Source organism: Ursus arctos, unplaced genomic scaffold (assembly GCF_023065955.2).
Source record: "Ursus arctos isolate Adak ecotype North America unplaced genomic scaffold, UrsArc2.0 scaffold_1, whole genome shotgun sequence".
In the NCBI taxonomy this organism is placed as follows: domain Eukaryota; kingdom Metazoa; phylum Chordata; class Mammalia; order Carnivora; family Ursidae; genus Ursus; species Ursus arctos.
In genome coordinates, this window is record NW_026622763.1 from 108,612,797 (window position 1) to 108,626,298 (window position 13,502).

At 55.9% G+C, this 13,502-nt stretch overlaps 1 protein-coding gene across 8 annotated transcripts in view; it reads right to left on the bottom strand.

Moving 5' to 3' along the window:
* Window positions 1-1,074: 1,074 nt before the first annotated feature.
* Window positions 1,075-13,502, bottom strand: part of HDLBP (high density lipoprotein binding protein) — a 69,661-nt gene continuing 57,233 nt past the window's right edge. For all 8 annotated transcript variants that reach the window (XM_026490930.4, XM_026490913.4, XM_026490924.4 and 5 more), the window contains exons 17-28: window positions 13,253-13,471; window positions 10,637-10,858; window positions 10,331-10,549; window positions 9,447-9,585; window positions 7,771-7,925; window positions 6,187-6,291; window positions 5,862-5,996; window positions 4,744-4,887; window positions 2,575-2,760; window positions 1,995-2,111; window positions 1,666-1,794; window positions 1,075-1,537 (exon numbers count right to left, since the gene is read on the bottom strand). In XM_026490930.4, the coding sequence (XP_026346715.1) occupies window positions 1,451-1,537; window positions 1,666-1,794; window positions 1,995-2,111; window positions 2,575-2,760; window positions 4,744-4,887; window positions 5,862-5,996; window positions 6,187-6,291; window positions 7,771-7,925; window positions 9,447-9,585; window positions 10,331-10,549; window positions 10,637-10,858; window positions 13,253-13,471 (1,857 nt within the window). In that variant the 3' untranslated portion in view covers window positions 1,075-1,450. The remainder of the gene's footprint in view (window positions 1,538-1,665; window positions 1,795-1,994; window positions 2,112-2,574; window positions 2,761-4,743; window positions 4,888-5,861; window positions 5,997-6,186; window positions 6,292-7,770; window positions 7,926-9,446; window positions 9,586-10,330; window positions 10,550-10,636; window positions 10,859-13,252; window positions 13,472-13,502) is intronic.

A 13,502-nucleotide genomic window follows, 5' to 3' on the forward strand; every position in this document is an offset into this window, starting at 1 on the left:
GCTCGGGTGAAGGAGGGGGACGCGGGGACGGCCCAGGCTGTGTGCTGGACACACGTCTGGCCCCTAGGAACTCCAGGATCTCGGGGTGGGACAACAGGACAAGACCCAGTCACCTCTGTGGGGGTGCAGGCAGGGATGGGGGGCCAGACAGCAAGACAAACGGCCCGTCCTCATTCCCACACACCACGCCACACAGGTGCCTCCGCACTGCCCGGGGCCCCCTTTCCTCTCCAGAGCAGACCTTCAACAGCCGCTGGGGGGACAGGGGGGGCACTTTGTCTTGGCAAGGCCTGCAGTCCAACACCCCCAGTTACCCACCACGCGCCCAAGAAAGACAGACTCTCCCTTATCAGCGCCCAGACTCCGGTCCTGGCCAACCCCAGGACCACGAAGCCTGCCTCTCCAAGCCAACTCCGGGAGCCTGCACACAGCATCTGGGCACGTGTCAGAGGACAGCCTGGGTGAGCCCCAGCGCCGCAGCAGACATGCCACCACCAGACACCTCTAAACTGAGAGGCTGAGCGCCGGGGTGGCACTCCGCTAAGCACGGGGCCACGCCACGCTGGCTCTGAGGTAGAAAGGACACGGCTCAAACACCAGGCATCTGTGAGGGTGGGCACGAGGGAGGAGCAGAAGGTCTCTACCACGGCTCTGCGGGCCTCCCCTCTCCCTGTCCCGCTTCTCTGGCCACACAAGGCCACCATGCCAGCCGCAGTGGACCCAGATGGAGACATGAGGCCTTGCCTTCAGGCTCCGCTCACCAGACTTGGGGTCTCCAGTGCCGTGTGGTGCAGGGGTGGAGACACTTGGCGCTTTCAGACCCCAACGTGTGTAAAGCCAAGACCGCCTGAGAACCCGGGTCACCCTTCTGCCTTTCTGGTCCCCTCTGGCTCCACCGCGGCTGTCCTTTGGTTCTGGGCGCTCCCAGTGTGCAAACTGGGTCTTCCTCCCCACCCTGTGGTCTGGACTAAGTGGGCTTTTTGGCAGCTGGAAGAAGGTGGATTGCATTCGACAAGGAGGGTCTGGATGGCAAGCAGAGGGAGGGAAGGAGGTGGGAAAGGAAGAGGGCAAACGTTTTGGCTTTTATAAAGTCAAGGAAATTTATTTCCTGAGGTCATGACACAGGAAGTAGACTCAGCCACAGCTGTGGAGCTCTCATAGTGGAGGCCAGAGCCTCACTGACATGCTGGAGGAGCCAGGACGCTGATAGGGAAATGTCCAATTACCTCTGTTAGTGTTCACAACAGTGGAGAGCCGTCCCAGAGCGAAGGCGTCAGGGAGCAGATCCTGAGGGCACGTGAGAGCTGGCGTGCCCAGCTTCACTGCGAGACCTCGGGGAGGGGGAAGCGTCAACAATTTATGGAGGGTCCAGCCGCTGGGTCAGATTGAAACAAACCATGTGTGGTGGGGTTTGGGTCAGCAGGCTGGAGAGGTTTCTGCTTTTTGATCATTATCGTTTGGGGCCCCATGGAAGGGTCTTGGGGGCCACCTGAGCCCCAAAGCTGGGAAATTCTTCAGAGCTGCTCATATCAGGGGCCTGTAGGGGAAAGAGTGCACAGCTTTAGGAAGGAGCTCCCACCCCAGCAGCTTCCCAAACGGAGAGCTAAGTGACGCTCGCAGGTGTTCCCCCTCCCAGGGCACATGGAGGGCAGGACAGCATCTGACCTTCTCGCTGCTGTTTGCGGTCCAGGGAGCGTCCCGGACCACAAAGCCCTTGGATGGCGCCTTGGACTCCTCATGGGCTGGCGGCTTCATGTACAGCTGTAGGGCCTCGCTGTCGACCACGTCAGCCAGCTGTGGGGACAGGTGGGGGGTCAGTCTGCAGCAGGCATGCACAACGACCATGCTTGCTGAGTCTCCGGTATTCAGGGCTCGCTCAGGGGAGACCCTGCGCCTGGCATATGCCCTGGGAGCAAATGCACACAGCCTTGCTGTCACCCCAGGCCAGAGAGAGGGTGTCCTGGGTATAGGCCTGCTGCCCAACCACAACTCACGTATTCCTCCTCTAGGTTGAGGATGTGGTCAATGGCTTCTTCCACATTCTCTGGGAGCCCCGTCACGGTGACGCAATTGGGGTCTGGGGCCCCACTCTGCGGGAAGCGAATGTCCACCTGGAAGGAGCACACACAGCAGCTGAGGTGGCTGAGAGCCCTTCACCTGGGGTCTCTGGACCGGAGGCTCATGGTTATGTGTGGCTGGGAATGGTGCATATCTAGTGAAGTTTTCCCAAGTTAACCTTGTTTTCAGGAGACAAAGGTCCTGTAAGTATGTCAGAGCTAAGCACAACACGACAGACACAGAAGCCGCTGGTCCACTGTGGGGGTGCCCATCCCACGGCCAGGGCAGGACACCACCCAACGCTATCAACGGCACACGGCTGTGCCCTCCGCACCAACTTAGGGACAGGGACCTGAGCGTCAGGGGTCTCCCTTCCAAACCCGAAGTGCGATCAGCAGCTGAGGCTGGAAGACCGGGGGCCAGAGGCCCGGACAGAGCGGGAAGCACGCACCCCATCGCACCCGCCATGCTTCTAGGACTTCATGACGCCCCTTCACGGCTGGGCTGGGGACCCACCTTGAATTCATCCATGATTTTGCGGATGGCTTTGCCACGAGCGCCAATGATGCGGGCGTGAACACGGTGGTCCAGTGGGACATCCTCAGAAACCATCTGTTCAAGTTCACCCACAATTTTCAATATGGCGTCCCGGGCAGCTTCTGTATTCTTTTCATACCCTGTGATGGTAATTTGGTCCTGGGGCTGAGAAAGGAAAAACCGGTCAGAAGAGGGGACGCCCCTAGAGATCCCAGGCTGGGAGCCCCAACCCAGCAGATGCAGTTCTGTGAGATGACCAGAGGCAGCGCTGGTGAGCGAGGTAGGCCTCACCTTGAGGGTAAAGGCGGACCCGCTCAGAAGATAAAAAAGGCAGAAAAGAAGGTCAGGTGCTGATTTAACGCAGGTCAACAACGCCCATTAGCTCCTGCCCACTCCCCTCCCACCCCCACCCCTGCCCACAAGACACGTATGGGGAAAAAAGGGCACCGGCACACAAAGAGAGCTGCAGGTGGGGGCAGTGTCGGTGACCCCGGGCCCTGCATCTGGAGGCGTCTCGGTGGAGAGAAGGTTCCAGACACTGTGGCCAGCACTCCACAGCAACAGCATGCCCCAGCCCAGGGCCTCCCTCCTACACGCACACAGGCGAGGGCACCACATTTGTAGAGACACGACTCAAAGCATAAAGAACATGTGAACACAAGAGCACGCCTGTAAGCCACGTTCTTTAAGACAAGAGAACATACTACAGCTATAAAAGGGCAACGGAACGTGAAGGACCAGAGAACAGAAACACTTGGAAACAAAGCAGAAAAGCAGAAACTTTGAAACCTGCCCAGAAGAAGGCCACAAAGACCCCAGGAGATAGCAGAGCAGCAGCTGGCCCCCTGATGTGGTGCCCAGAACCCGCCACCCGCCGCCCAGTGCCTCGCCGAACAGACACAGACCAGAACACTTCGCCAATGGAAGCATAATCCTCCCCGGAAAAAGCTGCATATGAAGAAAATGTAGCCGTCCAACCCTCTTTGGCTCGCGGAGTATTAACGGCAATGGTCTGAACACCAAATAGCGACTAAAAACATGACATTTACGTAGAAAAGTTGAAGGAAATAAATGTAGTGAAGGTGAGGGCTTTAAAAGAGCTGAATTCTCAGAATAAAAAACATTAAAAATTATGGGTGCCGAGGATCGAGCCCCACGACCGGCTCCCTGCTCAGTGCGGAGCCTGCTTCTCCCTCTCCCTGCTCTTGGGCTCTCGCTCTCTCTCTCTCCCTCTCAAACAGAAAATCTTTTAAAAAATTAAATTAAATAATAAATAAAAACATTAAAAATTAAGGTTAGAAAGGCGCCTGGCTGGCTCAGTTGGAAGAGCAGGTGATTCTTGACCTCAGGGTCATGAGTTCAAGCCCCACACTAGGCGTACAGCTCACTTAAAAAAAAAAAAACAAAAACAACACAAAGAATAAAGAACAGCAGTGTAAACATGCCTGTTAGAAATGCAGAGGCAGACAGAAGGACACACTTGGGGAAGGTAGGAGCAGGCAGGAGGCAGACAGGAGAGGCGGGGGCTGCGGGCTGAGCCCCTACAGGCCTGCCTGCCTTTCTGAACTCAGGTAAGTGCGCGGCTCACAGACTCGGGCCTGCCACGGTGTGTGGATGCAGGGCTGAAAGGCCAGAGTATGCAGAGGCGTGTTGGGATTTGCTGGCTGGAAGACTCCAGCAAACCACTTCTGGGTGCTCTGCTGTGTGCTACCACAGGAGAAACAGAGACTGGGCTCCCACTGTGTGCAAGGCTGTGCTGGAAGAGGCCCCTACAGGAGCCGAGCGGAAGACAGGCAGGGGAGAGACGGGTGGGGGAGGGTGCTCCTTGAAGGACTGTACCTGGGGGGACAACTATGTGGGAGAGACCCAGCTGGAGCCCCGGCTGCCTGCCAGGATGACCAGGTGCGCAGGGAGAAGTGCCCCAGGTCCATGCAGAGATGCAGGCTGACACGGACCAAGACAGGGCCCAAGTCCCAAGCCCAAATCCAACCCTCAGAGACCTGCCACTCTGTACTCTGCCCTCTCCCCACCCCCTGGGCACATCCTAAGCTTGCCTGCTCCCTGCTCCCGGGTCAGGATGAGGTTCTAAGAGTCCATCTGCCCCAAAATGCTCTGGCAATGGCGTCTGAGCCAAGCAGTCATTCTTACCTGGCTCCCATCGTCCTTATCGGGAAATTGAATGTTCACATCATGTTCCAAGCGGATTTGTGTAATCACTGCCCCTTTTCTCCCAATAATTTTGGGATGGTATTTGGGGTCCACAGTGACACTCAGCTTAAAGCTCCTTAAAGCCTACAGATGAGACAAGGGTGGGAGAGTTCAAGCCCGACCTTTACCATCACATGCAGCCACGTGCCACCCCCCCTTTCTGTCCGGGACCCCGAAGGTATCCTCCAGTGACAAAAACAAGACACGGCTTTGCCGTTAGCCTGTGTCACCAGGCACCACCAGCTCAAGGACCTGCCCGTCCTGCACAGATCCTTCAGAAAGGCCTGCTTGGGTGCTGACAAGGCTGGCACGGCAAGTGGCAAGCTCTGAGCTCAACCTCCTAATCGGCTTAATAGGGATCTGAGCAGTAAGGATAAAGATGTTCTGGGCGGGTCGGGGGGGGGGGTCTTTCAATGCTGGGGTACAAAAGCAGGCCAGAAGGAAAGGAGGGCCAGCCAGCCTGGGACAGCCATGACCAGAGGCTGAGGCCGTCGGGACCATACTCAGGCGTGTGAGGTCTGTGGGGCCCACCCAACATGACTCCAGGAAGTCCTCCTCAGCAGGAAGCCCTTCAGGAGGTCACAACACCCAGCCTCTCCCCATGCACCACTCAGGAAGACCTTCCAACACCAGCCCTACAGATGGGAGGTGGGTCCTGAGCCCTCCTCAAAGCAGGGAAACCATGGAGTGAGAAGGTTCATGTGGACCTGCTGACGCCCGCCCTGGACCACACCACTCACGTCTGGGGGTCTCTGCAGCAATGGCTCCCAGGCCTCTCCAACCTTACCTTTCCTGTGTGGTTGGAGGCACCACAACGTGGCATGTTTACTTTGGGGAAAAAAGAAAATGCTAATTCACAGGAAACTTAACTCTGCTGCTATGACACGGAAGAGAAAAGTGCCATGCCCGTAACACTGCGTCAGAAGAAAGGCTCCCCAGACAGCATGGCCCCTGGGCACCAACCGCAACAGGGTCAGCCAGGTCCTCCAGCCACCCGGCGGAACTGGCTGCGGCCTGGCAGACGAAGGCTGAGGACCGTGGCTCTGGAGGACACCCACCCGGTCTTCCTGCTCAGCCTGCAGCTCCTTCACGCGCTCCAGCAAGCCAGCCTTGGCCCGGTCCAAATTCGCGGCAAGGCCAGTGATGGCGATGATATCGGACTGCAGTTCTGGCGCCGGCACGTGGATGTTCACCTACACGGAGACAGAAGGGACCCGATGCAGACGGGGTCCCGCCCGGACAGAGACACAGGGACGGCCGGCTGCTCCAGGGTAAGAGCAGGAAGAAGGCGCACCGCACCACCAAGGGGCCAAACTGCCAGAGGCACTCGGGAGCGCTCCTGCCCAACACTGGTTCCAGGGGAAAGACTGCAAATCATGGTACCTCAAACTCGTCCATCATCTTTCGGATCCCGCTCCCCTTCTGCCCAATGATGTACCGATGAAGGTCAAAGGGCACCTCCACTTCAATGGTGACAGGAACCAGCGCCTGCAGAGAAGATGGTCAGGGGCAGGCCTGAGAGCTAGCAGGGAGCAGAGTGACCCTGTGAGAATTACAGGGAGCTTCCTGGAACCTTCTGTGCTGTTCCAACTAAACTGAGACCACCACCCAAGCTTTTAACTCAAAAGAAGACAAAAAAAAGAACATGGAAACCAGGGGCGTCTGGGTGGTGGTCGGTTGAGCGTCTGAGTCTTGATTTCAGCTCAGGTCATCATCTCAGGGTCCTGGGATCAAACCCTACACTGGGCTCCAGGATTGGGGAATCCGCCTGGGATTCTCTCTCTCTCTGCCCCTCCCCCTACTTGCTTGTGCTCTAACGCGCGTGTGTTCTCTTAAAAAACAAACAAACAGGGTTGCCTGGGTGGCACAGCGGTTAAGCGTCTGCCTTCGGCTCAGGGCATGATCCCGGCATTATGGGATCGAGCCCCACATCAGGCTCCTCTCCTATGAGCCTGCTTCTTCCTCTCCCACTCCCCCTGCTTGTGTTCCCTCTCTCGCTGGCTGTCTCTATCTCTGTTGAATAAATTAATTAAAAAAAATCTTTAAAAACAAACAAACAAACAAACAAACAAACAGGGGACCTGGGTGGCACAGCAGTTAAGCGTCTGCCTTCGGCTCAGGGCGTGATCCCAGAGTTCTGGGATCAAGCCCCACATCAGGCTCCTCTGCTGGGAGCCTGCTTCTTCCTCTCCCACTCCCCCTGCTTGTGTTCCCTCTCTCGCTAGCTGTCTCTATCTCTGTCGAATAAATAAAATCTTTAAAAAAAAAAACAAAAACAAAAACATGGGATCTATTTCTTTAACATTCATGCTAACGGAGCAAACTTTTAGACCCTCACCCCCAAGCCTATGCTCTTAAATGTGACAGGCCACTTACAAAACAGAACAAACAGAATCTAGGAAAAACAGAGCAATTTGAGACTTACAGAGGGGGACCCGTGGGGCTCAGACGCAGAAGCCGGCCCTGACTCCCGGCCTCACTGAGGTCAAGGACAGGCTGTGGCCAAGCCCTCGTGGGTCTCAGGGATGACGGCAGGGGACACTGGCTTCCCTATTCTGTCTCCGCTCTGGCCCGACCACCTCCCGACCCCTACCCACCCTTCGCCTCCACGACACACGACAGGTTTCTGCTGTTCCTCTGTCCGGTCCACGTGAGTGCCGTCCCGCACAGAGCTACCGCAGCCCTTACCACAGTGCGCAGCAGGCAGGCGGCACTCAGCCAAACACTCGCTGCATGAAGAACTCACCCTTACAAGTCCCAGAGAGATGTGGTTCACTAGCGACAGGAAAGGAACCTGAGGCTGGAGACCACATTTCCCCTGCTGTCACCGAAACCCCTCAGTTCTGTGCCCGGCCTGGGGTGGCCAGCGCCTCCAGCAGCGCGAGCTGAGGTGCTCAGGGCAGCACCGCTGGGGGGAGGTCGGGGCACGTGCTGCCACCAGGGCAGCCAGCATCAGGCCACACCCACCTCAAGGGCTTCCTTGGCGGCCTCACACTTTTCTTTCCGGCCAGAGATGATGATGATGTCACACCTCCTGGGGGAGCCAGGGTCGGCCTCTTTGGCGTCCCTCCCATCTCCGGCATCGTCACCGTTCTCCTGGACTGGTGGCTCTACACTGTGAACTGGGGAGACGAGAGGGGACGCGGCTCACAGTGCCGACTCGCAACCCCCTGGCCAACACTTGTGAAGCACCCACCACGTGCTGGCGGAAGGGGGAGGGAAGACCCACGCGCGCCTGGCTTCCCAGGAGGCTGTGAGCTCACCTCTCTGCCCCAGGTGGAGCTGGCTACCTTGGAGGCTGGCGCGTGGGAGGCACAGCGCCCGTGTTAGAAGGGCAAGGAGACTAGAGACCAAGTCCCGGGGTTGGGACATGGCCGTGGGGAGCGGACTGCGACACAGGCTGGGAGGAAGTGGGCCTGCACGAGCTTCTTGTGCCAGGAAGTGAGTGAGCCAAGCCTCAAGAATGGAGGACACGACACGGAACACAGAAGCCTGCTGCTGGGGGACCAGGTGCTCACCCAAACAGAAAAGCAAGGTTCGCGGAGCAGGACAGGATTCAGGAGTCTGTGCGGCAGGAGCAAGCGTGAGTGAGTGACAGGCAGGATGGCCCAAGCAATCTCAGGCCTGTGACCAACTGCGGGGGAGGCCGGGCTCTGCACACACTTTCCAAAGTGGCAAAACCTGAACACCGACCAAATTCTGTGACAGCGTCATATACTATTAAATCTTCTGATCCCATGATGGATGTACCCCCATTATCGCAAATGATGTTAAAAAAAGGTTCTCATTCTTAGGAAGGAGCCACTACAGCTTAAGTCTGAGAAGTACACTCAAATGACTTAGGAAAAAACGACTGTACGCACGAAAGAAGGGGGTGCAAGAGAAAACAAACTGAATCTGGATGAGTATAGAAAACACATCTTTATCCTATGCAGTTTTCCTTCATATGTACTCAAAATAGCCTGTCCTCTCAGGGCAACAGAGGAGCCTCAGTGGCCGCGACCAGCTCTGTAGAGCACACAGCACGTGCAGTGGACCCAGGAGGCTGCAGGCACCAACCGGACCAGACGCATCGAGACCAGTCAACAAAGACGACACGCTTGGTTGCAGCCGGAGTGGGAGACAGGTCTTGGGAGAGTCAGCTCTGAGACCCCTTGTTGTGCAGGTCACCTCGTGACCGCCTACCACCCCACTGTCCTTGGGGCACACGCAGAACCAAGCAACAAGCAGGACACTGGAGCTGAGGGGCTGTGGTACAAGGGAAGCTAGGGGCTGCCCGCCTCTCAAGGGACAAGACCCGCCAAGTAGGGGTGCTGGGGGAGAGGCAGCTGCGGTGGACAGAGCGGAAGCAGCCCCATCACACCCTCGTCACCTGGGACCTGTGAGAAGCCTCAGAACCAAACTCAGGGTGGTGGCCGGGGGGAGGGGGGACGCGGGGCTTCCCCTGCTTCGGAGGCTGCAGGTGTCTTGCCCTCCTTTGCCTCGTCACCTGCTGCAAGCGTCTGGACGCTGGAAGGGCACCCCATCACCCCGCAGCAACTGATGCAGCCCGCCTCCTCGAGAAGCCCCGGACTCCCCAGGCGGGGCCCATTCATACACCTCCTGCTTCCCCACTCAGCACAGAGCTCACCGCTGGGACCCACCTGGGTTCTCCTCTCTGTCTGGGAATTTAATCTGAACATTATAGTCCCGAGTTATCTGCTGGATTCTGGAACCTTTGGGGCCCATGACGGATCGATGGAACTTCTGGGGTATGGCACATTCTATGGTCACCTGGGCTTCCTGGGGGCAGGGGGGCCGGTGCGGGGCACAGCAAGAAAGAAAAAAATAAAGGCAAAGGTTAACTGCTTGGGGTCAGTGCACACACTCAGCCTCCACTCAGTCCTCTAAGGACACGTCAAATGCTCCAAGTACAACAGGTGACAGAGGAGGGTGCGGGGCAGCACCGAAGGAGACGCCTCTGACACATTTCCCAGACACAAGAGCGTACCGACGACCCGTCTACACAAAACGGCACCGAGGCTCGCTGCTGCCCAGAGCCAGGGGCACACCATTTCCTGCCTCTGTACACAGAGCCCCTGCCTCCTGCACCGCTAGGCGCTGTCCCTGAGGGTGGCTACATGAGCCAGTGACAGCGAATGCTGTGGCTGGGACGCCATGAGGCGGCACTGGGACTGACGGTCAGGGAAGTACTTCCACGGCCGCGGCAGGGGAGTGCCAGGAGGGAAGCTGGTTTAGAAAACCCAACATGTTTCCACGTGGACCCACTCTGACAGGCCCTCCCCTTCCATCCCTTTCCTTCCCTTTGGAGAGGAGAGGCTGGTTCCTCGTACAAACTGCATTTCATCACGTTTTAAAAAAGCTTCTGTTTAGGAGCAGTATTCTCACCGACCGTCAGGACAAAGGGCAGAGACTGAGAGCCCCAGCCTGACCGGAGGAGCCCACCACAGGGCTGTGGGAGGCCCTAGCCACTCGCTTTGCCCCTGGCTGTTGGGGCCAAGAACCCCGCCACCCCCCAGGCACCTACCAGGTCCTCGATGATCTCCTGAATGCGCTTCTTGGCCGCCTCCACACAGTCCTTGGCACCCTTGAGGGTGACCTTATCGCTCTGTGTGCCAGAGCGTGGGAAGCTAACCATCACCCCACCATACTCTTCAGCAATCTCCCGCAAGACCTGGCCTCTTCGGATGACAAAATGGCGGTGGTGCTTGGGGTCCACCAGCATACAGTCTTCCACCACATTATCCTGCGACACAGAGGAAGGGGAAAAGTCAATGACCCCGCCGACCAAGCATGACAGGACAACCAAAGTATAGCTCCCACCGGGCCTTACCAGGTTCTGGATGAGGGCCTCCAGCTCCTTCTGGGCCTCCCTGACAGCGTCCTCCTTCCCTATGATGGTGATCAGGTCCTGATCTTTGTCCTCAGCCGTTGGGAATATGATGCGGGCTCCAGTGCTGTCACGCACCTTGCGGATTTTGCCGCCACCTTTGCCAATGAGGAACTTGTGGTACTCTGGCTTAGCGCGGATGTCAACGGTGAAACTCTTGGTTTGCTGTGGAAACCAACCCCAGATACAATGGCCTGATGCCACCTGCCTGGTCCCCTGAGCAGGTGAATAAGAGGGCCTAGAGAACAACAGCACGCAGCAATCAGGCCTCACCAAAACAAAGGGATGGACACCCAGACAGGAAGTACTTACGGCCCCCTCTGCCATCTAGACATCCAGATAGCTCAGAGGATGCGCATTCATAGCCCCAGTCCTGCCACTTATCGGCAGTGACCCCATCCCTGCAAGCTGCTCTCCACCTACAGAGGGGACTAGGCGAGTACAGCCTCAAGGTGCTAGGGGAGAAAGGCTACACTACACAGCAGGTAAGCCCACAGGACTGCTGGCCCCACCCCCAGGCAAGGTACTCCTGCTCCTCCCCAGTCCAGCAGAGTGGTCCCTGTCCAGGCCTTCCTCTGCTCGGGCTACAGGGGAGCACACACCAAAAGCAAGGCCCAGTCCCAATCTTGGAGAGACCCAAGCCAACCAAGGCCCTCATCTGACACCAGGAAGCCAGGCCCCAGCAAAGGCCCAAATGTGATGACCTTGTTGAGGATGCCAGCACCTCTGGCAGATTTGCCAGGAGAGCACATGCACGTCTAGGCTGCCTTCCCTCTCTTTCCTTGTATTCTGAAACCTGGCGCACAATCATGAAAAAACACAAAGGAAAAGAAAAGAAGGTCTGCCAGCATGCTAAACACTAAGAAGCAAATGAACTTGGGTACCTTTCAAATGCTGGTTTCCCGAACACCCCCTAGAGAATTTCTTATCTTCAGACACAGACACGGGCAAACAGCAGCGTTACTAAAAAGCTAACGAGCTAGGTGAGCCCAGCCCAGCAACATGAAGGATAGCACACCTAAACCACGTGGGGCTCATCCCAGAAAAGCAAGGTTGGTAAAACTTTAAAAAAACAAACAAAAAAACCCACAAAAATACTCAAAAATCTAATACACATGCTTAAAAAAAAAAAGAGAGAGAAACCACGTTGTTGTGTCAACAGATACAGAGAAAGCCTCCTACAGAGTCCAACCCCTCTTCCCGCAGCAGCTCTCAGCTGCTTGTAAAGAAGGGAATTTCCTCAACCTGATAAGAGAGCATCTTCGGAAGACCCACAGCTCACTTCCCACTCAATGGGGGGGACTGAGCACTCTCCCCAAAGCCTGCCAGCAAAGGTATGGCTGTCCCCTCTCACCACTGCTACTCAACGCCATACTGGAGGCCCAAGCGACACAGTAAGACCACACCCACAGGCGTAGGGAGCAGCACGAAAGAATTCAACTGTCTGTTCACAATGCGCGCTACGCAGACAACTCACAAGAACCCACAAAAAATGTCACTGGAACTGACAACTTTAAACCAGACGCACAAAACAAAGCCAATATTAAAAACATCAAATATATTTCTACACACTACAGTAACTGGAAATTAAAATGAATTTAAAAATACCATTTTCAACACAGCTAAAAAGCAAAATAGTGAGGATTTAAATTAACAAAATATGAATGAGATCCGCATGCTAAAAACTATGAAACACCAATGAAAATTGAAAGACTTCAACCTTGAAGAACGCAGCCCGGAAAATTCCGCTCCTGCACTGTCAATTCTCCTCAACTTGATCTTCAGATCCAACACAGTCCCAGTCCAAATCCATGCAGGATTTCCCCCAGAAACGGTTAAGCTGGTTCCGAATGTACGCAGAAAGGCAGAGATGTGGAACGGCCAGAGCACAAGGCTGAAGGGCTCACCCCACCACCCCTCCCTGCCAAGTCGCGGGAACACAGCAGGGGCCAGAAACAGACCCACACAAGGGTTCTGACAAAGAGGCAAAGGTGACTCAACGCAGAATGTCAGGGGGTGATGACCAAAACATTTTCACTGCATGGTGGTCACGTGAGTGTGTGTATATGCTTATCAAAACTCAGAAGTATACGCTAAGAAAGACAGGTTTTATTGTCTATAAATCATAATTAAAAAAACAAAAAAACAAAAAACCCAGGGGCGCCTGGGTGGCTCAGTTGGTGAAGCGTCTGCCTTCGGCTCAGGTAATGATCCCGGGGTCCTGGGATAGAGCCCCACGTCAGGCTCCCTGCTCAGCGGGAAGCCTGCTTCTCCCTCTACCGCTCCCCCTGCTTGTGCTTGCTCGCTCTCAAATAAATAGAATCTTAAAAAACAAAAACAAAACAAAAAACCAAAAAACACCCCCAAACAAATAAGCCAAAGAACAAATTTTCTATATTGTATAAGTAGGTATTCAACCTGCCAAGGCCCTTTGTTCAAAAGCGGAAAAATGAAAGACTCAAAAACGTGTCTGAAGCAATTTTCTGACCTGCCACAACAGGGCAAGGATTTCTAGCGAGGGACAGACATGGTGCCGTCACTGCCGGGCGTGAAGCTCACCTTCTCCTCGGCCAGGTGTAGCAGCTGCTTCTTGGCCTTCTCCACATCCGAGGCGGGGCCCCTGATGACAACCGTATCACTTCCTGAGCCCTCCACCGGGAAGTGGATGTGCACCCCGCCACACTCCTCCATGATGGAGCGGATCAAGCGGCCCTTCGTGCCGATGAGGGAGTTGTGCAGCTTGGCAGGAATCGAGACCTCCAACTCGGCTATGTTGGCCTGAAATGACACACAGTCTGTGAGGTGTGGG